The sequence below is a fragment of the Zalophus californianus genome, chromosome 11 (assembly GCF_009762305.2).
Source record: "Zalophus californianus isolate mZalCal1 chromosome 11, mZalCal1.pri.v2, whole genome shotgun sequence".
In the NCBI taxonomy this organism is placed as follows: domain Eukaryota; kingdom Metazoa; phylum Chordata; class Mammalia; order Carnivora; family Otariidae; genus Zalophus; species Zalophus californianus.
The window spans coordinates 112,998,687-113,022,747 of record NC_045605.1 but is presented as its reverse complement, the minus strand read 5'-3'; the positions used below and the strand labels follow the sequence as shown (position 1 = coordinate 113,022,747).

Genomic DNA, 24,061 nt, shown 5'->3' with positions numbered 1-24,061 from the left:
CCCGTCCCGCCCGCGGCCGCCCCCAGCCCGCCCCGCCGGCCCCGGTGCCGCCGCCGTCCGCTCCCCGCCGGGTCGAGTTCCTTCTGCGCGGAACGGGGGCCCCGGGGCCCGCGCGGCCGCGGCCGGAGCAGGCGGCGCTCCCCCCGTCCGCCGCTTTGGTATGTCCCGGCCTACGGCGTCCTAACGGGACCGAAAGGGCCCGACGGCAGCGGTTCGCCTTCCTCGTGTCCGCATGACTGACAGCCGCGCGGCGGGCGGACGGCGCGCAGGTACCGCGCCCGCCGGTGGGGATGCGGCCAGGGTCCCGCTCCCCGCAGCCGCCGAGCCGAGCCCCGGAGCCGGGCTGGGGCCGGGCCCGAGCCGAGCCGACCCGGCGCGGAGTTGGAGCCCCGAGCGCCGAGCCCCGAGCCGAGCCGCCGCAACAAGTGGCGGGGCCGGGGCCAGGGCCGGGGGCGCGGCGACCCGCGGCGGGGATTACAGAGGGGCTGGCCGGCGGCCAGCGGGGGCCAGCGGGGGCGCGCGGCCACGGACGGGCCTTCCCGCCGCCCCTCCTGGCCCGGCCGGGGAGAAGGCTCTCCCCGCCTGGAGCCCCTGCCCTCGCGCGCCCGGGGCGGGGTCTCTGGGGCTGAGTTTGGCGGTCCGGTTCTCAGCCGTGGCCCGGCCCGCTCGCTCGCACGGTGTCGGTCCCGGCCGGGCAGTTACCTGCAGCCCCGACGGCGGGAGGGCGCGGCGGGCTCAGCGGCAGCTCCTCCCCCGCAGCGCCCCAGCGATCCGCTTGGGATCGCGTCCCTCCTCCCTTCTTCCGCAGGAAGGGTCTGGGAGGGGGTGCGGGCTGGGTCTGCATCCAGCCCGGGCCAGGCTGTGCTGGGTACCCGTGATCTGGGGGCGTCGGGCCTCTGAGGACTCAGAAAGGGGCGGAGGCTGGACAGGGTGGTCAGGGAGGGCGTCATGCAAGAGGTGCCTTTTGAATTGAACCTTGAAGAGCACGATTTTACCCGGAGTGAGCCTGAGTGTGTGTAAAGGAGTGGACTGATCCTGGCAAAGGGAACGCCTGGATGGAGGCCTGGAGGCCACACCTGCGGGGCAGGTCCAGGCCACAAGTTTGTGCCAGGGCCGGAGCAGGTGGTAGGGCTAGAGGTGATGGGGCAAGAGCCACCGAGGACTTAAAGGAAGGTGAGGCTGTGTCTCTGGAAATGGCGTAAGATGAGCTACTTGATCCCGAGGCTGGAGGCTGGGGGGGAGATCAGTGTGCAGTGAGAGGCAGGGAAGGCTCCCTGGAGGAGGTAAATTTCTGGGCTGTGCGGGGGATGTGGCACCTGTGACTTAGGCACGGGTGTTGGTGGGAGGGGCCTGGTCAGGTTCCCTGGCCTGGGGCCTCTGGATCTCTGCTGGGGCTGTGTGGGGCCTGTGCTGAGTCCCAGGCATCAGCTACCCGCCCTCTCAGGTGGATGATGGGTTCTGGCTTTAGCTGAGGGGGAGGGAGCCAGAGGGTTCCCTGGGGCCTGGGTGCGGCTGACCAGAGCTGCCCCCTGCCTGGAGTTTGTGCCCCCACCTTTGCCTGGGTCCCGGACAGCCTGCCTAGTGCATTTGTCATCCCCCACGCTGCCACGTGCAGAGCCACGAGTGAGGCTACTTCCCTTCCCAGCTGCCCCCCCCCCCCCACCCACTGGACGCACATCCTGTCCCCGGACAGAGGGACACGGGTTAGGGGGCCTCGAGTCACAGTGGCCTGGGGTCAGACCCAGGCTCAGCGGCAGAGGCTGCTGGCAACCGTGGAGGTGAGGGACACAGTGGAGGGGATCCAGGCTCTCAGCGGGTGGGCCTTAGGGACCTGGGGGTGGTGGTGGAAGGCTTCCTGGAGGAGGGGCCCAGGGCCTGCCCCACCCATGCTCCTGCCCTGAGCAGTTGTTTACTCCGAAAGAGTGAGGGGAATGAGCCTCCCTCCCTGATCCTGGCCAGAGCCAAGTTGACATTCCTGGAATTCTGTGAGCTGTGTGTAGATTTGGGGGTGGTGGTGGCCTCCTCTTCCCGGGCTCCTCCCTCTGCTCCCTGACTTCCAGGGAGAGGGCATGGGGAGCATCACGGCTGCCCGCCCGCAGCCTGCTTGCATGCTCTCCACACAGGTGTGCACCGAGGCCCCTGGGGGTGTTTGGTCCTCTTCTCTGTCTGTACTCTGTCTTTGCCCAGCCCCGGCGGGGGGACACTGGGAGCCTCAGAGGTCAGCCCTGCCCCCTGCCTCTGCCCTGGGTGGCCGTGTCCCTCTGTGTGTGTTGTGGGGGAGTAGCTGGGCCCTGGGCCTGGCTCTTCTCAGGGTGGGCAGGAGGGAGACATGGGCCCCAGGGCCCTGGTGGGGAGTAGGGATGGGGGGGCCTTGCCTGCCTGTAGGGAAAAGGGGGGGGCCCTTGCTTCCCCTCTCTGTGTGCAGTGTCAGCACAGATGTGGCCCAGGCCTCCGGGGAGGGAGAGTGCCAGTTTTTCGAGAATGGGGTATCCTGCCCCCAGTGGCGGGAGGCTTAGGGAGGGAGGGAGGGCTGAGCTCACATGTGGTTGGGAACCCGTGAGCCGCGTTTCCTGCCAGAAGAGGGTCACTGCAGGGCAGGCAGGGATCAAGGCGAGCTCAGCGGTTGAAGATTTTGCTGCTGAGACGCTCTGGCCCGGAGCATTGCCCTGTATACAGGGCGTCAGCTGACCCTGCCCACGGGTCCTGGCATCAGTTTCTCCATCTGTAACGTGTGGGTAGAACCAGAAGCTGCCCAGCTGGAGGGTCCCGATCCTGGCTGTGCACGCTTGGCCCCTAGCCCGTCTTGCTTTGGATAGATGTGCAGGGTGGGGTGGGGTCCCAGAACACACGTGTTCAGACGCCTCCCCAGGGTCAGACGGCGTTCCTTGCCTGCGGTACCCGTACTAGCCCTGGCCTGGTGGGGTTTGCAGGCGTACTTGAGGCTGACTGGCCCTTACCTGACCACCCTCTGGACAAGCCTGGGCTGAGGGCATTTGGGAACAGCCCTGCCTGCCGGCCCTGCTGCCTGGGCCCCGTGTGGCACTGCTCCGTAGGGGTCTTGGTGGCCTGGGGGCGGGCGGGCACACACTGTGGGTGCCTGAGGCAGGATGCGCCCAGGGCCTGTGGTGGGTGGAAAGGCGGCCCTCCTCGGGGTCCTGATGGTGTCCTCCCCACTGCCACCTCCAGCAGAGAAATACCTGAGGGGGAGGGCAGGGGGAGCAGGGATGTGGGGGGAAGACCCTGAGGTGGGGGTTGGCCTTGCTGGGCCCAGGAGAAACTGGGGGGCCCCTCCCCCGGAGTGGGTGTCTCCCAGCCCTGGAGGCTCCAGTTTGGCTGTGGGGAGATGGCCTTGCCTGGGCTCTGTGGGGGAGGGGTGTGTGCGCCCCTCCCCCACGGTGGGGGCCTGGGTGGGCCTTGGGCCTGCGGGGCTGGATCAGCAGCAGGAAGGCCGACACCACAGGACTGTTTGCGTTGGCAGGGCCTCCCTGGCTCCTCAGAGCTGCCTCAGAGCCCGCTCTGCCTGGGGGCCCCCCGGGTAGGTGGCTGTGTTCTCCTCTACGCACTGATCTGCCCCCGCTGGGGTGTGTGCCCCCAGGCCGGGCCCCTGCTGCCTCTTAGCTGCTGGGGCGCACAGTATGCCACGCCACTGGCAACCTCCCATCTTTGTTTCGGATTTTGGGGTGGTTCCTCTTGGAGTGGGACCTTGGTCTGGCCAGGTGGGTGCCCATGGCCTTCTCATGGCTTCTGCTCCCTTGGGGTCCCGCAGCTGCTCGCCACCCCGGAGCCCTGGAGAGTCAGGAAGACCCAGCCCAGGACTGTAGGTGTGTTTGTCTTGGGGCTCTCCCTCAGCTCTGTCCTTGTTGCCTGCTGCAGGTACCATTCCAGGGGATGCAGGCTTGTCAGACCCTGCCTTCAAAGGAAGCCCAGAACAGGGAATGGGGAGGGAGGCTTCCTGGAGGAGGAGGCTGGGCCTGGGTGAGAGATGGAGCCAGCTGTGGTCCTGTCTGGTCCCTGCATCCTGCCCCGACTGCAGGGTTGTGTCTGGGCTGCCCTAGATGGGAGTGGGAGGCTCTGGACTCACGGAGGAGCATTGTGGGGGCCGGGAGGGCTAGAGGTCATTCATGGAGGGTCCACGGGCTGCCTTGGGGGCGAGGGCTGCGAGTGTGGCTGGGCAGTGGTCTCCTCCAGCCTCGGCTTGGTGTTGGCCATGGGACTTCTTCATTTTGGGGGGCCCAGGGGGGTTGGGGGGTTGCTGGTGGATCTGCCCTTTAGGCCCTGCCTGGGAGGCCCATCCCCCCTGATGCCCAGGTCTTGGGGTGTAGGGGCATGGTGGGGTATGATGCATGGTTTTTAGCTTCTAGAATGTTGCTGTGGGCTTTGGGCTCCATAGCTCCTGGAGAGGGGGCTTATCAAGGAAAGTGGATGAGGTGTGTTCCTTTGCCGGCTGCCCCCCTCCTCCCCCCCACTGCCCTTGCTACTTTCTGGGCCTGAAACCCCTCCTTGGATGCTTCATCCCTGGGCACAGGGACCCCCAGGTGCATCCTCTCCTCACTGAGGTTCTGGGGAGGACACGTATGAGGTCACCTGCAGACGTCCGTCTGCTCACTGGCCTCTCGCCAGCCTCGAACGTAGGTCGGGGTGGACCGGCAGCAGTGAGCACCCATGAGAGGATGAGTGTGGGGGGTGGACATCCGCCATGGCGATGGTTGGAACCTCTGCAGTCCCCTCCTGCCCTTGAGCTGCTGAGAAGACTGCCTGCCCCACCCCCGGGCCGCAAGGAGCACCTGGTCTGAGGAGTGAGATGTGGGGGGCCTGACTGGGATGCCTTCAGACACCCCCCTGCCCCGTGAGCTTGGAGTCCCCTCCTCAAAGGCCCTGGCTGGTGGGGGAGGGCAGAATCGTCCCATGAATGCCGATGGCAGGGGAACAGGCCTGGTGAGTCATCACCAGCTGGCTCGGTGGGGAGAGAGTGAGGTTGATGGCTCAGGGCATATATCTGCTTGGATCCCAGGAATGGTTGGGCTGCAGGGCATCTTGGGGGAAATGGACACCGAAGGCTGGACCTCTGGGGACCGTGCCGTGACCGCCACATGCCCTGAACACGTATATTCTCTGTACGCACGGACCCCACGTGTGCTGTCTCTGTGTCTGTGTGCAAACCTGCCTCCTCCCTCCCTGGGCATCTCTGGATGAGTGACCCAAGGTTGGGAGCAGAGCCCTATTTGAACCCCCCTGTTCTGGTCCCCTGAGTCTGGCAGTGCACCCCTACCAGTCCCTCAGCTGCTGTCTCCAGCCCTTGTAGGTACCTGGTCCTGAGTGGAGGGCTGCTCCTCATCCCTGAGGTTCTGCCCAGCCTCTGGGAGCCCCGCAGAGGGTACGGTGTGGGCTCCACTGTGCTCATCTTTCCTCCCACAGGGCTCCAGCCTGTCTTGGCTGCACTGACCATTGGTCCACCTGCTGGCTCACCTTCAAGGGAACCAAGCACCGCCTGGCTTCTTTCCCGTGGCAAGCCCAGGTATGTCACCGTCTGGGGGGCAGCAGTGGGGCTGAGCTGCGCTGCCTCGTGGGCTCTTCCACTTCCGGCCCAGGGGCCTTGCCAGCTGGATGCTCACCTGGTCCTGGCACAGACTGTCCGAGCCAGCCGCATGCCATCTCCTGGGCCCCCACCGGCTGGACGAAGGGGACTCCTGTGTGGGAGAGGTTGGACTTGGGGGACTGACGCTGACAGGGCCCTCACCTGGCCTCAGCTTTGATGCACCTGTGTCCTCATTCCAGCTGGCCCCAGGGCCCTTGGATGATTTTTCCAATTTCATTTCAGATCAGACTCTCCCGCTCACCTGTGGGTGGCTGCAGGGTTTTGTAGATGGGATGATTTGGGGGGTGTTGGGATGGTGACAGCTGAATGAGACAGAGCTGAGAGTACCCTGGGTGTTGGGGCCTAGGGTGGGAACCCAGGCCAACTCCCCTTCTGTCCCCCTCCCTGCCCCACTCCAGTATGATGAAGGGGTGGAGAGGTGAGCCCAGGGCTCCATGGGGAGTCCTGCCCATCTCTGCTCTCCTGCCAGCCTTGGCCAACCCGCTTCCTCATCCCCAGAGGCCCTGCCCTGGGAGCCAGGCCAAAGGGAGACAGCCTCCTGCTCCTCAGGCCCCCTTCCCCACTCACCTCTGCCCACCCCACCCCACCCCACCCCTTTGAGGAGGACAAAGCTGATGAGCTGGTAGCAGGTTCATTTATGTCCCTGGAGGCCCAGCGGTGCCTCCCTGAGTGTGTCTGACCCCGGCCTGTAGGGGTGCCGCATGGGGGGTGGTATCTGGTGGGGCATAGGGGTGAGGTGGGGTGAGGCCCGCTCAGCCTGGATCCTCCCTTGGCCCACGTGTGCCACAGGTTGCACTCTGAGCCCACACTCTCACAGGTGCACATCCCTGAGTGTCCCCCCTCGGCCTGGCTGTGGAGCTGGCTGATTTGGGCCAAGGGGGCGCTGGGGTCTCGAGGGTGCCACTTGTTCCCTGAGCAGAGCTGTGGGCAGAGGTTTCTGCAGGGCCTCGGTGGGGGCCCTCGGCTGCCTGCTTCTCCACGGGGCCACTGTTGTGTCCCTTTCCTGGAGCCCAGACACACCGGAGCACACTTGGGGGAGGAAAGGGTAGGGGGGCCATGGGAAACCCCAGGCTGGCCAGCCGTGCGACACGGGCAAGGCCTCTGGGACTCTCCTGTCCCCACTCCCTGCCAGGGCCAGCTCTGCTCTGGGGGGGACCGCATTCAGACACTGCCCTGAGGACTTGAGCTGCGGGTCTAGGAATGGCCTGCAGGGGGCGGCAGAGGGCTGATGCTAGTGGTCCTCAGGGCCCAGTAGGGGCTGCCAGACCTCACTGGGCCCCCAGCCCTCCAGACCGTTCTGCTCAGCCTGCTGCACAACCCCCCCCCCCCCCCCCGCCTGCTGCCTCCCGCACCACTCAGTCTCTCAATTTGTCACCTTGCCAGTATCCTTTCCTCTGCACCCCTGCCTCCCCCTCCGCCTTACCCCTTCCTTCCCATCCCCCTCTTCCTCTCCCTCCCAGCTCTCTCCCCTCTGCACGTGAGTGTGGCTGGATGTGCCTGGGAGGTAAAGGGTCTGAATTCTAGCACAGGCTGGTGCATAATGAAATGGGAGGCCCCCTCAAAACTTATCGGTAATTCCAAGAGCATTAAACCAGTGAGGGGTTCTGTGTGGCTGCGCGTGTCACATGCTGGGGAAACGGGCCCTTCTCCCCACCCGGAGAAGCAGGACCAGGGCAGGGCCAGCGCGCCCTGGCCCAGGGAACAAGCCGCCTGCAGTGGGAGTGGAGGTCTGGGCCTGCTTTCAGGCGCCTAGTGATCACCCCTGCCCTCTTGTGTGTTCCGGCCCCTCCCTGTAAGTCTGAAAGCCTCCCCGTTTCTTGCAGTGACCGACCCTCCTAGGCACCCTCCCCACTTGCCCTTCCCTGCCCCAGCCCCTCTCGGGCAGCCCCTCTCCTCCAACAGCAAGGTTTCTCCACCCCGCCCCCGCCCTCCTCCCAGGGTGGGTAAACCTAGGCTGATTCCTGTCCCGATAGAGGCCTTTTCCCATCCAAGCTGTGAGCTGCGGGGGCTCTGGGGTCCCAGAGGGCGTCGCCCGCCCAGGCTGGAGGTGGGAGAAGCTGCTGGAGAGTGCGCACCCCAGGGAGTGTTCTGGGCTACGTTGCTGTCTAGCTCCGGGCGGGGAACCCAAGTCGAAGCCGCCCCAGGTCATCACCAGAAAGCAACTGGGTCACCCCTTCATTTGCATAGCGCTCTGCATCTCGAGTGCGGTCGGAGGTCTCCTGGCCTGGCGGGGGACAGTGGGGCCGCGGGGCCGCGGCGGAAGGCTGCGGGGCGGGGGGGGGGGGGTCCTCGTTCCGGGAGCTGAGAGCTGCCTGGGCCTTGGCCCTCGGCGCCAGGCCCCCGGCCCCGTCCGACGCTTCCCCTGCCCTTCGAGGGCATCTTCCTCCCGGGTCTGGGGGAGGCGAGAGCGAGGGGCGCTAGCGCGGGCGGAGCTGCCGGGGGGGCAAGGCGGGGTCGGGTCGTCGCCCCGGGGCCGCGATTGGCCGGCGCCCGCGGAGCAGTCGGATTTGCTGGGCTGCGCGGCTGGGAGGGGAGGGCAGGGGAGGGGTCCGCAGGGCGGTGCGGCGAGGTGGGAAAGGGTGCGCGGGTGAGGCGGGCGCGGATTGGCGGGGTGTAGGGGAACGGGGTGGGGGTGGGGGGCGCGGGGCGGGACAGCGAGGAGGGGCGGGGTCCTCGGGGGGCGGGGCCGGCGCGGATTGGCGGGCGGGCGGGCGCGGGGCGGGGGCCGGAGCTGCGGCGCGGGGACCGGGCAGGTGTCCGGGGCCGCCGCCGGGGCGGAGCGGAGCGGAGCGGCGCGCCCGGCTGCCACCGCGGGGCCGGGACCGGGGCGGGATGCGGCGTTCCGGGGGGGTGGGCGCGGGGCGCTGAGCCCGGCGGCGGCCCTGGCGCGATGCGCCGCTCGAGCACGGACGAGTCCACGTACCGGCGCAGCCCGTCGCCGGAGGGCAAGGAGCCGGGCTTCGCGCGCGGCGGCCCCTTCCGGCGCTACAGCAGCCTTCACGGGCGCGCGGGCGCCGGGGACGCCGGGGACGGCGGGGACGGGGGCCCCTTCTTCGGCCTGCACGCCAGTCCCGGCCCCAAGGCGGCCCAGGGGCGCTACACGTCGCCCAAGGGCAACAAGTACGTGGTCTTCTACCTGGACCTCTCTTTCATCTTCCTCCTAGAGCTGAAGCGCTGCAGCATGGCGCGCGGCTGCCTCCAGGGCGTCAAGTTCCTCATGTTCGCCTTCAACCTGCTCTTCTGGGTGAGTGGCGGCGGGGCCGGGGGACGGGGGGGCGAACCTAGAGTCGCTGCTCCAGCAGGGATGGGGCGCGAGACAGCAGGACGTAGACGGGCGGGGGGTGTGTGTGTGCCCAGGGTCGCTGCCCCAGCTGCGGGCCAGGGTGGCCCGGCCCGTGGGGCGGGTTTTCGGTACCGCGAGGCTCTGGCCGAGCCTCTGCCCTCGGGGCCGCTGCCCCGCGTCCTCATCCCTCTCCCCCTGAGACCGGCCGTGTCCCGCACCTGCGCGCCCGACAGGGCGGCTAGGCACTGCGCCCGCCTGCGCCGGGGTTCGAATGCTGGTGGTGGCCGGCAGTGCGCTGAAACTCTGGTGCTCCGCCTCCATCCCCTCCCCTCCCTCCGCGCAGCCGGCTCCTTTCTTCGACGCCCCCCCCCGCCCCCCGCCAAGTGGACTGACCTATAGGCCCAAGGACCGTGGTTCTCAAGGGGCTGTTGGGGGCCAGGTGGTCCCCGCCAGTCTCTGGAGGCGCTGTGGAGAGGGAGGGGGGGTGTGTGTGCACCGGTGAGTTCTCTGGCTGGGCCTGACACTGAGCAGGATGTTGGGCCACCAGGTGTGCTGGGGAGGTGTCTGGTCGTCCTGCTGGCTCTTCTTCCTACATGGTGCGAATGTGTGTGCGGCATGTGTGTGTCGGGGTGCGGGGCGCCCATAACTTTTGCTGAGGTGGGTTGGGTTTGCTCAGACAGGATGTGTGTGTCCAGGGTCAGAGGTGGCCCCTTCGTCCTCCAGATGAGGGTGGGTGGGTCGGGAGGATGATGGAGATGACAGAATTGCCACCCAGCCCCGGCCCCAGACCTGCAAGGAGCGTGGCAGGTCCCAGCGGTGGCTGCTGTCCCACTGGAGCAGGTCGGAACAAGCTGGGGTTCCACTGGCTGGGCTAGGGGAGGCTAGGTGGAGAGAGGATGCCAAGGTCGCTCCCTGCTCCACCGTTAATTCTCGAGCCAATCCTTCCACAGCTAGGAGTGAGGGGGTGTGGCCTGGGCTCTGGACCCCACAAGGAGGCTGTGCTTTTCATGCTCATTTGCATGCAGTTCAGTTAAGGCCAGATGCCCAGAATCCTGCGCCTCCCTTCCTTCTTAGGCTGTACTTTTCTCTTCCCAGCTTGTGGTGGGGGTAGTCAGGGGGCCCCGGGAGGGGCAGCTAGCCTGGGCTGCCTGAGGGGTGTGATCCCAGGGGGCTCCTGCCAGGGGCGGTCACCCCAAGAGTTTGTTCTCTACAAGAAACTCCTGGCAGGGATGAGGCCCAGGCCCAGAGCGAAGCACCGTGAGGCCAGGAGCCAGAGCAGGGGCGGGGGGCAGCTGGAGCCTGTGCCCAGCACACGAAGGGGTGAGCATCTTCTCTTGGTGGGGGATGTTGAGCAGCTGCAGTGGGCTGACCAGACCTGACTGGTGGAGGTGCAGGTGGCCGAGCGCCTGGGGTGGCGGGGGGCAGTGGGGGTCAGGTCCCAGGAGGTGGGCAATACTTGCTTCTCCCTTTATCTGCCCTCCTCAGTGATCTGGGCAGCTGCCTGCAGGCAGAAGGAGAGGGGACACCCCTCAAGGGTCCCCAGGCTGAGCTGTCTTTGCCCTGTGAAGCCTGAAGGAGCGTCCCTACCAGCTGCAGGACAGACACGCTCTGCCAGTCCCTGCGGTGGATCAGAAACCCCTTTGGGACCTCCTCCTGGGCTGCACAACCCATTTCCCTTTTATTCCACAATTCTTCCCAGAGAAGCCAGCTGGCCCCCTCCTGCTGACCTGGGCCCGTCCCTGCCCCAGCGTGGTGCCCAGCTGGGGTCTGAGACCCGGAGGGCAGAGAGGGGCACCCGGGCCTGCCCACAGCCCACGGGAAGCTCTCGCGAGGCGTGGTGGGAATGGTCGGGAGGCTGAGTCCTGGTTGGAGGTGCCAACTAGGCTGCAGGTGGCTGGGGCAGAGGCTAGAGCACCCTTCCCCGGGGCCCCGGCTCCTTTGCTAGCTGGGGGTGCTGGCCCCCCACTCCATTTCCCACTGTCCCTGGGAGACCCCTGAGTGTCATGCCTTAGTCTCCCCACTGGAGCTAACTGTAAGGGTCAGGACTGAGGTTGTGGGAGGGGAGTCCCAGAGGCCTGGACCTCAAGACACTCCCCTGCGACAGTCCCTCCGACCCCACCCTACAGGGCCAGGCCGGGTCAGGTGCTGGGCTAGCGTTCGCCCTGGCAAGTGGGGAGGTCGTCATCTGCAGCTGGGGTGGGATGGGGGGCGTTGTGTCTGGTGAGGCAGCCATGTCCCGGGTGTGGCTCCCAGAGGGCGGGGATGCCGGGGGTCCTGGCAGTGGGGGGGGGCAGGAGTCCAGGCTGCAGGTGCAGGTGGGGGAGGGGCGCAGGGAGGTGAGGGGTCCCGAGGGCACCAGCCCTCACACCTGCTTAGAGGTCAAGGTGCGGTGACTTCTCCAACTTCATCCCACCCCTGTCCCGTCCTCCGAGCCCTGCCTGGCCCCCCTTTACCTCCAGGCTTCGACTCTGCTGGAGGCAGGCCCCCTCAGGGCCCTCACATTGACCCCTTGCTCCTTCAGCAATGCCGTCCCCATTGCACCCACTGCCCTGGCACTAGGGTGCCTCTGGCCAAGACCAGAGTTCCTGACTGGCCTGGGGCGGCAGGGAGTGGGGAGGGCAGGCTCAGCAGGTAATTGACTCTTACTTATGTGCTCCGTTTGATGGGTTTTCCTTGGGGGCTCCTGCTTGGGTCTGGGAAGGCAGGGCTGAGGCCTCTAGCCGTGGGTCCTCGTGGGGCAGGAAAGAGTCATCACCTGTCTGTCCTGGTGTCGATCTGCCCGGTCCTGTGTGGACGGGCTGGGTCCCTGGCTTGTCTCAGTGAAGGAAACAGGCCCACGTGTTGTCACCAGGGCTCGGAGCTGGGGTGACCTGAGGCGGGGAGCTGGGAAGGCACAGGCCACCACCCAGAGGAGGAGAGGGACACAGGTGCTGGTGGCAGGGGCCCCTCAGAGTTCAGAGCCAACGGACCCTCAAACCCTCTCCTGCCTTCCCACAGCAGCTGGGGCCTTTGTTGGGGACAGACAGCTCCGGCAGGGACACGGTGGCCCTCTTCTGAGGCCTGCACAGGTGCTGGGCAGTGTAGGGCCAGGGTCCCCACGATGGGGCTGGGGGTGTCTCCCGGGAGCCCAATCCATGTTCAGTACCCAGGAACAGGTGGGGTGTACTGTGTGATGCCAGGTGCGGGGTGAGGGTTTGGGGCTGTTCAGGCCCCTACGGTGACAGAGATGGAGGCCCCAGGGTCCGGGGGGAGGAAGGAGGTGCTCTTCCTGCCCTTCCCCTGCTCTGGGGCAGAGGGCTCAGGGCTCCCCCCGGGGCAGTCTTGGTGGCCCGGGGGTGGCCTCGGGGGGGCGGCTGGGAGGAGGCGGGGCTGAGCCTGGCAAGGTCAGGGTGCTTCTGTGTCTCCCCCTTGGCCAGCTGCCCGACTCTTCCCAGATTCCGATCAGCCAAGCTGAGGGCCCCTCTCCTGCTGCTCCCCTGGCAGGTGTCCCTCCCTGCCCCCCTTCCTGCCCTAGGGCTGCGCACGTCTCTGCCTCTCCCTGCGGTTGTGGTCAGGGTCCCTCTGCATGGCTGGGGTGGGGGTTGGAGCCCTGCCTGCCTTTTCCTGCTGCCCAGGCCACCATAGGACTTTGGGTAAGTCCTGCCCTCCTTGGGGTCTCCTGGAGTCTCCCTTGCCCCAGCTGCACCCCAGGGGGGCCTGGATTTTCCCCTTTGATGAACTGCAGATGATGTCCGAGTGGGTGGCCTGAGTGGGTGGCTGTCACTGGCCCTTGGGCAAGGCTGAGACTGGTGGAGGAGAGGACACATGGTGGCAAAGGGCCCCGTAGTGCTGGGGGCCATGACCCCCCCCCCCCGCAGTCCTCCCTGCAGCTAGGAGGTCACAAGGCAGGGCCAGTGAGCGTCCCAGACCCTGTGGCTCCTCTCGGCCATGGCCTCCTGATGGTGCTGGGCGCGTCCCCATGTCCGGGCTCATTTCTTTCTGCGGTAGGGTAAGGCAGGGGTGGCCTGCTGCCTGCAAGTAGGGGTGGGCGGGCAGCCTTGCAATGGGCGGAGGGAGGGCAGGCAGATTCTGTGATGGGATTGGGTCTGGAGGGCACCAGGGAGCTGGGGGTGGGGGTGCTTGGCTGCCCTGGTCAAGGGTCAGGACACGCTCCTCCTTGGGGCCGGCAGCTGGCTGACAGGACAGATGGGGATTCGGGGCCCGGGGATGTTGGTCTGCTCTGTGGTGGCAGTATGGGTCTCCGGGTCCAGCTCGGCGACAGAGCCCTCCCTCCCACGGCGGGGGCGGCAGGCAGAGGTGCTGATGCTGGAACCAGGTGTGTGTGTGGCTGAGCGGGTGGCTCCCCAATAGGTTGGGGGTGGCAGCGGTCAGTTAGGGGGCCCCAGTGAGGCTCCCCAAGAGTCTCATGGTCCACCGGCTGAGCCAGCAGGTGCCCCTGCTGCTGTGGTTCTTATCTGTCCCCTGGATGACCCTTTGTGGTCCAGTGAGCTCCTCCTCGCCCTCGAGGGTGGACTTGGACCTTCCTGAAGCTGCCGGCCAGGGCTGTTCTGTTCCCTGCCCAACCCCTTCTCCGTGGACACTGGCTTCAGGGGGTCCTGTCCGTGGGGCTGTCTCCCTGATGGGCTGGGGCTGGTGTCCTTGTGTCCGAGCCTTGGGGGTCAGTGAATCGGGCTGATGGTGGTGCAGGGGCTTGCTGGCGTTTAAGAACATGAACGGCAGGCAGTTGCGTAGATTTTCAGCGAACGGCCAGGTGACACCATCCGGGCAAGGAAGGGAACATTTCTGTCAGCCCGGAAGGTCGCTGAAGCCCCTTTGCTCGGTCTCCCTGACTCCTGCCTTGGGGCCTGGCAGACACATTTTGCCCTTCCTGAACATGTACAGATGGGGTCCCCTTGTGGCTGTTCTCGGCTGGGAGGGGTGAAACACCTTGCCATGCCCAGCCCCCACCCCAAGGCTGTGCTGGCTGCCAGGCAAGGGGCTTCTGGGCACAGGCTTGGCCCCTGCAGGCACCCAGCCCTCCGCTGTGTTCTGAGGACGTGGCCAGCTGTCCCGCCATCTGCTGGCCGGAGGGGCAGTGGCAGAGGGCCACCTGATACCTGCCCCTTCATGGGCCTGGGGGCACGGGTGGCATCTCAGACCGTGTGGTCCCTATACCCCCAGCCCTAGGCCAAATCGAAAAATGCACAGACAAGAAAAAAGGACAGCAGGGATGGGGGGCCACAAGCTAGGCACTGGGCTGGGGCTGGTGACAGGTGAGGACAGAAGGTGCTCGAGGTGCACGGGAGGGGCTCAGGGAGGCCACAGATGATGGCAGGGCAGGGATGGGGGTCCCCAACGGGAGGGCTGGGCCTGTCTCTCAGGCGGTCAGGGGGTCTGCTCCTGGGACCCAGCTGGGCTTTTGTGTGGCTGGGAGGAGAGTCCAGCCAGTGCCCCAGGCAGTGGGAGAGTGGGGCTGGACAGCCGTGGGGTTGGGGTGGCGTCCCGGCCTCCCAGGAACTTCAGCCCCACTTAACCTGTGTTTGATGTTCTGTGTCTGAGTCTAACGGGCCTTGTTTTTTTCCTGCACTTGGAGGCTGTAATTTTCCTGCCAAAATGTTTTAAAAGCTGCATATGCAGAAACATTTTCAAAATTACAGGTAATTTTATTAACTGTGTGCATGCATCCTGTTACTGTGTGTGTGTCTGAGTTTATGGTGACTGGTCTGTGCAAACAAGCTTGAACACAGAGGGCCTTGGGGCTTGTGGGCAGGGCAGGCCATAGGGCAGCATGTCTGTGACATGAGCCCGTGCGACACGGTGCCGGCGAGGGGTGCCCGTGGCGGCGGGGCGTGTGTGTGTCCCAGCGCGGGTCTCTCCTGACATCTCAGGGTGGAGGTGGGGCGTCGTGTACAGAGTTAATTAAGGAAACCCGTTTCCACCAGTGCCGGGGGTGAGGAGCCCCTTTCCCGTCCCCTGGAACCCGGACTGGTCCCCACCCGCACAGCCGCTCTGCTCCCCGTGTCCTCCCCATGCCCTTCCATGTGTCCCCGTGGGATGAGGGAGCTCAGACGGGCTCATTTTCCTGCTGACAGGAGCTGTCCGCCGAAGTCCTTCGGGCAGGCAGTCCGGGTGTAAAGAACGAGTCATTGTCTGCTCTGCTCAGGGACCTGCCGCAGGAGACGGCCCCACCCACCGCGGCCCCATCCTGGGGGCTCCGCTCGGAGCCGTGACTGGCTCAGAGTGGGGGCTGCGTGAATCAGTGGGGGACAGGCCGGCGTGAGGCCTGGGCGTGGCAGCCGGTCACTGTGTCCTTCCACACAGGGAGGTGGCGCACCCTCACGCCCTCCCTGACCCGGGTCCCTCCCTGGTCCTCGGCCACGGTGTCCCTTCTGTGTGCAGCACCCCACTGGGCAGCCCCAGCTTCAACCTTCCGCTGGGGCTTTGGCGAGCCCAGAGGCAGTGGGCACACTGTGGGGATGCGGTGTCCCTACAGGCATGGGGGGGCGCATAGCTCCAGAAAACCCCCCGGCTCCCGGTTTCTCACCTGCAGGTTGGAGGATCGAACGAGCCCGAGCCTGTCCCAGCCTCTTCTGTGCCCCAGGATGTTGAGTGGTGCCCCCCACAGGTGGGCGTGGGGTGCCCAGAGGTGCTGCGTGTCCCCCGGGCCACCCTGCCTGGCGTCAGCACCTCGGACAGTGCCCGCGCCTTTGGTGGAGGGCCTGCCTCCATCCCGCAGGTGGGGCTGCACACACATCTCCATAACTGCCCCGGGGCTGTGCCCAAGCCCAGCTCTGCAGTGAAGACCTCACCTGTCTGTGTCCCCCCCCGCCCCCCCCGCTGGGCAGCTGGCTCCTCACACTGGGTGCACACCCAGGGCCCAGAGGCGATCCAAGCCACTCCTCCGGGTGGGTGCCCCTGCTGGCCTCCCACCTCTGAGCCTCGTCTGGGCAGCCTCCCCTGGCCCCCTGGCCCCTGGTGTCTCGTCATGGCCCTGGGTTTGGTCACTGCATGGAGATGGCCTCACAGGAGGCCATAGGCAGAGGCTTTTGTCACCGTCCATGGTGGGCCCTCTGGGAACTTCCAGGGCCATGTGGTCAGTGCCCTGCACCAGGGTCCCCCTAACCTGGTACCCTGCCCCTTGCCTGAGCTGCAGACCCCCACCCTACTCTGGGGAGGGGCTCAAGCAAGCAGGACGACCCCAGCTTCCTGGACCCTGCCCTGAGCCAGCGGCATTCGAAAGAGGTGTTGTTTATAACTTTTAGACCTCAGTTTTTGTTTCTGTGGAAGGTGCAAAGAGGGGCAGGGGGGCCAGAAAGGGCCCGCATGTTCACCCTGGGCTGACTGGACCCCCACTGGATGGTGGTAGGCATCTCCGCTGGGGACTCTCCTGCCCTTGGCAAGGCCCAGAGGGATCCCAGATGCTGGTAGGCCTGGGCCAGAGCCCCTGGTGTCCGCCCACACCCCCGGGAGCCATAGCCCCTAATGCCCTTGGGCTGGGAGCTGCATCCGCCCCACCCCCATAATTGCAGTCTCCTGCCAGCCTGGCTTAATGCATGGTGTGCACACTCCCCAGCGGGTTAGGGAGAAACGAGTGGTGGCCCCACCCCCACCCCAGGGCCAGGTTGCCTGGCCCGTGGGGGGAGGGGCGAGCATGTGCATATGGGAAGGTGTGGCCTCCTTGGGCCCGGGTCTCAGAGCCTGTGGGGCCTGGTGAGTCATGGGGTCCCTGCCAGGCTTGGGGAGCCAGGCCAGTTGTTGGGGAGGCATTGTGTGTGGATGGCCCTGGCTCCCTTTGGCTCGACTGACTGGGCGGGAGGCTCATTTCCCAGCCTCGGTTTACTGGTCTGGGAAATGGGGTGGGAGTCTGGCCATCTAGGCTCAGGAAGCTTTTGTGGGTGATGCAGGGCTGGATGCGGTATGCCCTGGAGTCTGTGACCTAGCCTGTCCTGGGCACGAAGGGTGATCACTCCAAGGGCTGGGTGTCGTGCCCAGGAGAGCCCTTGGGGGCTGAGGCCGTGGGGGCCGGGCCAGATGGGGAGGAGTGGGGAGGGTTCCCCAAAGCGACCTAGCTTTCCCCAGAGCCCAGCAGGTGTTGGTCACCAAGTGGTCTCATTGAAGCCCAGGTTTTGGGGGACCAGGTCGGCGTTTGTGGGGCTTGCTGCCCCCAGCCCGCACCTGTTTATTCCTGAGACCACCCAGAGCCCTGGCCCACCCCTGCTCCCCCAAGGCCGGGTGTCCCTGTCACCAGGCGAGGCTGAGGGCCCGCACTTGGGTTCTTCACCACTTTGCCTTCTCGCCCTTCTTCCTCTCATTTTAATTGTGTTTGTAATAAGGAACGACTATGAAATACGGTAAAGGTTCCGGTGGTTGAGAGGGAGGGGCAGCAAGGGCCAGGGCTGAGGTTCTTTGTCTGCCCTGTGCTGGCGTCCGTGCCAGGGCATGGTGGGCGCCCTGGGGCTTGTGTTTAGACGGGGACGGCTGGGGACGCCAGGGGGGCCCATGGGGATTGTGGTCACCCACCGGAAGGTGGTTTTAGGAAGAGGGGAGCGTGTGGTCCAGCAGGGTCTCCAGGGGCCATCTCCCTGACTCTCAGGTCCAGAGAGGCTGTGGGGTAGGTGCAGGCCAGGCTCCGGGGGAGAAGGGGGTGCTCCCTGAAGGGTTGGTGTTTGGGGGCGCCCTAGGCCCCCTGCCCAGGCTGCCTCACCATGTCACTGGGACAGGGGCAGGCACCCCATTCGTGACCCGAGTGAAGGGTGTCCTCAGACCACATCCTCCTCACGGCCATAGGTGTGGGCCTTGGGGTCCCCATTACTGTGGCTGTGGGGCTCACGGCCATAGGTGTGGGCCTTGGGGTCCCCATTACTGTGGCTGTGGGGGAACCGCTGGGGGCTAGACAAGAATGGGGGGGGTGACTGGCCGTGGAGGTTGGCAGGGTGGGCGAGGGCGCACGGGCCGTGGGACGCCCCTCTGGGTGGCCGCAGGGGTCTGCTCTGGGGTGGTCTGGGGTGCGTGGATGGTGGCCTCACTGCCCTCTCTCCGCACCCCGGCGGTCCCAGCTGGGAGGCTGCGGCATCCTGGGTGTTGGCATCTGGCTGGCTGCCACCCAGGGGAACTTCGCCACCCTGTCATCCTCCTTCCCGTCCCTGTCGGCCGCCAACCTGCTTATCGTTACCGGCACCTTCGTCATGGCCATTGGCTTCGTGGGCTGCATCGGGGCCATCAAAGAGAACAAGTGCCTCTTGCTCACCGTGAGTGCCCCCCCTGCACGTGGGCTTCACCTCTGCGGCCTCTGCTCCCTAGCTGCGCTGACCCCGCGGGGCCAGCAGGTCATGGCCTGTGGCAGCCCCGGGGGGCCTTGCTGGGGCCTTCCAGACCAGGCTGGGGCTGTGGTGGGTCGGGGGGGAGGGCTGCTCGCCCAGAGCTTAGTGGAGGCCTCCCTTGACAGGACACATGTCCTGTCACCCCCGACACGAGTGCCAGGCGGGACCCCTCCAGCCAGTCCTGGGCCTGTTTGCTCTGCAACCACCCTTCCTGGGAACCCCTCCCCAGCTCCTGTCCCAGGACCCTCTGTTGAGAGGCTCACAGTCCCCACCTCTGCCTTGGAGACAGATTTACAGGCAGGATGTGTTCCCATCTTTAGGAACGTTAATCACAGATAATTGAGAAGGGGAAGGATGCCCGGGGTCAGGCTCTTCACCTATTAATATGTCTGGCAAAGGCCTCCAGCAGCGTCAAGTCCTAAAGCACCCCTTCAAATGGATCCTGAGGAGCCCCTGCCCAGGGTGGGGCCTCGGAGGGCATGTCCCCCAGTCCGTGCAGCTTCCCCAGGTGTTCAGCACGTTCCCAGATGCTCCCATCAGGGCCTGGGGCTCCCATCCCTTGGAGCAGCAGGTGGGGGTGTGGCTGGGTCCCCAGCTGCCCCGGGGAAGGAAGCTGTAGTGTGTGTGGGGGGGCCCAGCCCCAGCCTTCCCCACAGGGAGACTCGGGAGTCAGAGCCTGGGGCCTGCTGGGGGCATCCCGGGCCTGCGCTGAGGGAAGGACAGATCGGGGGCCCCAGGAGAGGCCAGGGCGCGCTCCCTCTGCCCGGGCCCCATGCCTGTCTGCAGGAAGGGCGGGGTGGACACAGGCCGTCTCTGCTGCTCCACTGGCCTAGGACGTCTATGGCAGGGTCGGGGCTGTGCCTTTGGGGGTGCTCGAGTGGGAGGCTGTCACCCAGCAGGCAAGGTTTGTGCAGTTGGGTGGGGCTTCTCAGGCTCCTGGTGGCTATCCCCTCACCGTGGTCTTTCCCGAGTGGCTGTGCTCTGGTGGCTGTGACCCCCAGGGCTCAGGGTCATCACAGGCTGACCTCCTCCCCGCCCACCACAGGGACACAGGCACAAAGCACATGTGTGCCGGCCGGTGTGAGGCTTGTGCTCTGTGGTCAGTCGAGCAAGAGCCCCTCCGGGGGCTCTTCTGAGGGAGGTGGGGCAGCGTGAGGGTGGTACGCTGCTCTCTGGGGGACGGAGACCTGGTGTGTGTCCCGGCAGCACTGGGGCATCTGCCTGCGGTTCGCGGGGGGCTGGGGGGCGGCTGGGGGGCGGGGCGGCCAAGTCACTGAGGCTGGGTCTCCTCTGCAGTTCTTCGTGACGCTGCTCTTGGTGCTCCTGCTGGAGGCCACCGTCACCACCCTGTTCTTCGCCTGCACTGACCAGGTTCGGCCACCCCGCCCTCCCCGGCTTCGGGTGTGGGGGCTCTGATCTCACCTCCCGGCTGGGGGCCACTGCGCTGTGGTGACAAGGGTGCAAGGCGGGGCTGGGAATGGCGGTCACAGGCCCCATGCGCGGTGCGGGTGGACAGCGGCCCCTGCCATCCACTCACTGGAAGACCCGGCTTTAACCACAGCCCCCAGGGGCCGGGCCCGGAGGGGGACACCAGGGGCCTGGAGGTTCGGGGAGGTTTCTGGCCCTCTGAGAAGTGGGGGTGCAGGGGCACGGTGCTGTGCTCTGGCTGAGCTCCTTACTGTCCTGGACTGCGTGTCTCCTGGGCAGGGAAAATCCCGTCCCCATTTACTTACTAACATGACCGATGGCTTGTTTACATGTGTTTTATACCCTGGGTTGTACCCTAGACCTGTGTTCCTTATCTTGCTCACATTTTTGCACCTCTGCCCGTTGGGAGCTCTTGCTTGGCTCCTGGGCCCCTTTGGCATCCTCCCCTCGGTGTGCATTTTGGCGCTAGACGGCCCCCAGACCCAGCTGGGCATCTCCTGCCCCAGCCCTGGAACCAGCCTTTTCCCCAGGAGCCCTGGTTCCTTCACTGGAGGACGGTCTGGGGAACCAAGTTCCGGGGGCCGGCGTGCTCCTCGCCACTGGGGCGTCGTAGCTTCTGGGCCCCTCAGCGGACAGACGGAGCCGTGTACTCACAACCCGCATGTACAGACCGGCTCGGGGTTTCTGTACGTGTCTGTCCGTCTCTGTACCTGAAGCTGAGGGGGCGGACTCACGTGCCAGCCGGTGTTCAGCACCACAGAGGGCCCAGGGGTGGGAACAGGCAGGGGCAAAGTCCTGGGCCTGGGCACAGGGACAGGGGCTTCTGGGAGGAGGGGGCTCCAAGGGGGGGGGGACCGTGGGCACAGGGTGCCTGGGGGGTCTGGGTGAGGCAGGTGGGGCTGGCCGTGGGGGTGGCCCGGCTGACCCCGCTACGCTTGCAGATCGACAGGTATGCCCAGAGGGACCTAAAGAAGGGTCTGCACCTGTACGGCACCCCAGGCAACGTGGGCCTCACCAACGCCTGGAGCATCATCCAGACTGATGTGAGTCTGTGTGTGCGTGTGGAGGCAGAGGGGTCGCGGGTGTGCCAGGTGGGGGCAGGGCCCACCCGCCTGCTCCCCAGCCATCCCAGCCCTTGCGCCTGTCTGTAGTTTCGCTGCTGTGGGGTCTCCAACTACACCGACTGGTTCGAGGTCTATAACGCCACTCGTGTGCCGGACTCCTGCTGCCTGGAGTTCAGTGAGGGCTGTGGCCTTCACGCACCTGGCACCTGGTGGAAGGCGGTGAGCACCTACCCTCCCCATGCATCTGGGACCCAGGGGTGGAGGGGGTGGCCTCATGGCCCCTGTGACGTGTGCCCTTCCTCCAGCCATGTTACGAGACCGTGAAGATGTGGCTCCAGGAGAACCTTCTGGCTGTGGGCATCTTTGGGCTGTGCACGGCGCTGGTACAGGTACGCTGGGTGGGGCCTGCCTCAGGAGCCACCTGGACCCACCCCAGCCCCCCACCTAGCCGCCTAGCTCACCAGCACCCGGGTGGAAGCGCCTTGAGCCCACGTGGCTGAGAGGTGGGGTTTGAGGGATGGTCCAGGGCTACTCCACGGGGAGGTGACCTCTGACAGGTCAGGGACAGGCAGGCCAGCCTTGTTCCTGCGGCCCAAGCCTGGCAGCTGTGGTGGGTGGTGGTCACGGGATGGCTCGGTGCAGAGTGAGGGTGGGCAGCCCAGGCCCTGGTGCCCCTGGCCCTGGCTTCCCAGCCCCCATGGAGTCCTGCATGTCAGCACCCTGGGGGAGCTCGAGGCCAGTGTGTCAGTAAACTCGACGTCAGGGCAGCCCCGCTCCTGGGCTACAGAGGTAGATGGGGGTCACAGCCAGAGCACACAGACACTGTCAGAGGCTATCACAGTTGGATGACAGGCAGGTAGGGAGGGGCATGGAGCCGATGGGCCCTGAAGCCACCAGCAGAACCACAGTGGCCACGCTGAAAGGCAGGTCTGGGGGCCAAGCCCTAGGAGGCCCCAGGGTGCCCCCTGTGCCAAGGCTCAGGGGGATGTGGCTGGGCTGGACCTGAACTGCCAGTCGGGGGAGGCCTCCCGAGAAGTGGGGTACAGGCCGTCCAGGGAGGAAGCTGTGGGGTGGGGGCCGTGGGCAGGACCCCTCTGTGCTCGTGGTCTCCTGGAGCAGTCCTGCCCAGCCCCCTTGTGTCCCCACAGATTTTGGGTCTGACCTTCGCTATGACCATGTACTGCCAGGTGGTGAAGGCGGATACCTACTGTGCGTAGGCTGCCCACTGCCTGCCACCTCTGCCTCACAGCCCATGGGGGAGGTGACCATGTCCCCACCTGCCTCTCCTGCTCAGGACTCAGCACCAACCCTGGACGCCCCCGCCCCCGGACCCTCAGCCAGCCCTGCGAACACCGAACACCGTGCTGGAGGAGGTCGCCAAGTGCTAGCAATGTGGGCAGGGCTGGGGGTGGGAGGAGCTTTTCATCCCCATGTATTCTCCAGAGCAGCGCTGCCCCCGGCTGGGGTCATTCACCGGTGGGGGTGGGGGTGAAGGGCTGACCGCTGGTCCTGGTGCTCAAGGTGGGGCTGTAGCCCCACCGTCCACATTCCACAGCCGAGCCCGTGCAGGCTCTGGGTGCGTCTTAATAAAGTGCGTGGGCAACAGCCCCCACCCCAGTGTCTGTTGCTGCCCTGAGCCTCGGGGGGGGTGGTGCCCAGACAAACCGTGTGTGGCCGTGGGCCCCCCCACCGTATGCCCAGTGCCTGCAGCGGGGCTCCTGCACATGCGTGGGGCCAGCCACCAAACCTCCGTGAAACCAGACACAGGAAGTGGTGCAGAGGTGCCTCAGGACGGCCCTGCGCCTCTGACCCCCCTCCACGTAGCCCCAGGGCGTTGCCTGCCCCCAGGGGTCCCTGTTCCTGTTACCTTGGCCCCCGAATTGTTCATCTGTATGGATTCTACAAATAAAATGGGCTGTCAGGAGTGGAGCAGGTACCTCTGGTGCATAAACACTGGGGTCTCCTGAGATAGGACTGACGGGATGAGGAAGCTGTGGGTCTGGAGCTTCGGGTTGGAGGATGGGCCCCTCCCAGGAGACTCACTAGCCCCCAGCCTCGATTTCCAGCCCTCCTTCCTGCCGGCTCCAAGGCGTTGCCCTCCCTCCGGCCCACCTGGGGATGCCCAGCCAAGCACTGACCATGGCCACAGACACAACCCAGACCGCCAGTGTGCACCCAAGCCCACCACCACCACCTGTCTTCACTCCATGGAAACTACCAGATCACTGCAGTTAGTGATCTCAGGGCACATGGTTAACGCCCCCAGACCAAACTGTTCCTCACCTACCAGCAGCAAACTGGAAAACCGGCAGCAACGGTCGCACGTCCAGCAGAGCAGTCCCCATGTAACGCCCACCAGTGTCCATAGAGCCCGCCTGCTAGGACCTGGGCCCCCCACTTCGTGCTTTTCTCCAAGCATGTGTGACCAAAGACAGACCTGCCCCAGGCTTGGTCGCTCCTATGTACCCGACGTGCAAGCTCTCACTGGACCCATGGGAACGGCTTGCAGACCTGGGACCCTTTCTGCCCACAGCCTCCTATGTGACCCCTCAGAGTTCAGCCCTGACTCAACTTCCACCATGGCCCTCGAGCGGCTTTTGTGCCCTGGTCCACCAGGGTCCCTGCCCTTCAGTACAGACCCCCACCTGTTGCCTCTGCTTGCTTCCCAGGCTCACTGTTCTCAGTGTGGGTGCCCCCGGGCGTCTGGCCACCCTCCCAGCCCCCACCCCCTTTTGCTGGTCCCACCTTCCCATGCACACCCAGCATCTGTCACCTGCTCGGCTCCCCATCTAACACTGACTCATACTGTGAGCACCCCAACTCCTAAACAGACTTCCAGACGCACTAGAGCCCAGCACCCCAGCCCTGGTGCTAGGGCTCCTGGCTCCCTTCCTGCCCCAGCCTCTGAAGCTGGGACAAGAGGCGTGCTGGCCTGTGCCTACAGCTCCATCCTCCGCTCCTGCCCACTGCCAGGGTGGCCGGTGTGGGGCTGGGGGAACCCCATGCTGTGGCCCCACGTGCCAACCCACAAGCCAAGAGGCATACACACAAACACGTGCACACACGTGCTGAGCGTGCACACACGCATCCATAGTGGCTGCGCACTCGGACTTCTTGTGACGGCTCTGCTTCACCCCCACACCCCCTCTCCGTCCTTCTATTCAGGCCCAGACGACTCACCCACGCCAGCAGGCCGTCCCGCCCACCCACCCCCAAGAGCAAGTCTGCGGCTTTGGGAGAGGGGGTGGCTGGCAGGGCCTGTCCCCCTCAGAACAGCGGGGTTCTTCCGTGGGGCCGCTCCAACAGGGCACTAGCGGGCCCTGCCCCTCAGAGCCCTTCCCGCTTCATGTCCCACAGCAGGAGAGCAGGGAGCATGGCCTCCACCCCAGGA

General features: G+C 65.9%; 1 protein-coding gene across 11 annotated transcripts; it reads left to right on the top strand.

The window, feature by feature from the left end:
• The first annotated feature begins 28 nt into the window (after positions 1 to 28).
• Positions 29 to 22,282, top strand: TSPAN4 (tetraspanin 4). 11 transcript variants are annotated; one of them, XM_027579194.2, is made up of 9 exons: positions 29 to 158; positions 5,416 to 5,515; positions 8,761 to 8,840; positions 17,915 to 18,106; positions 19,475 to 19,549; positions 20,548 to 20,649; positions 20,758 to 20,889; positions 20,976 to 21,059; positions 21,965 to 22,282. In XM_027579194.2, exons 3-9 carry the CDS (start codon positions 8,778 to 8,780, stop codon positions 22,160 to 22,162), a joined length of 846 nt encoding a protein of 281 aa, XP_027434995.1. In that variant the 5' UTR covers positions 29 to 158; positions 5,416 to 5,515; positions 8,761 to 8,777; the 3' UTR covers positions 22,163 to 22,282. The 11 variants fall into 11 exon arrangements, with proteins under 11 accessions (XP_027434995.1, XP_027434988.1, XP_027434992.1 ...); XM_027579187.2 differs by having other exon boundaries at positions 136 to 269; XM_027579191.2 differs by lacking the exon at positions 29 to 158 and adding an exon at positions 439 to 1,173.
• The last annotated feature ends 1,779 nt before the right edge of the window (positions 22,283 to 24,061 follow it).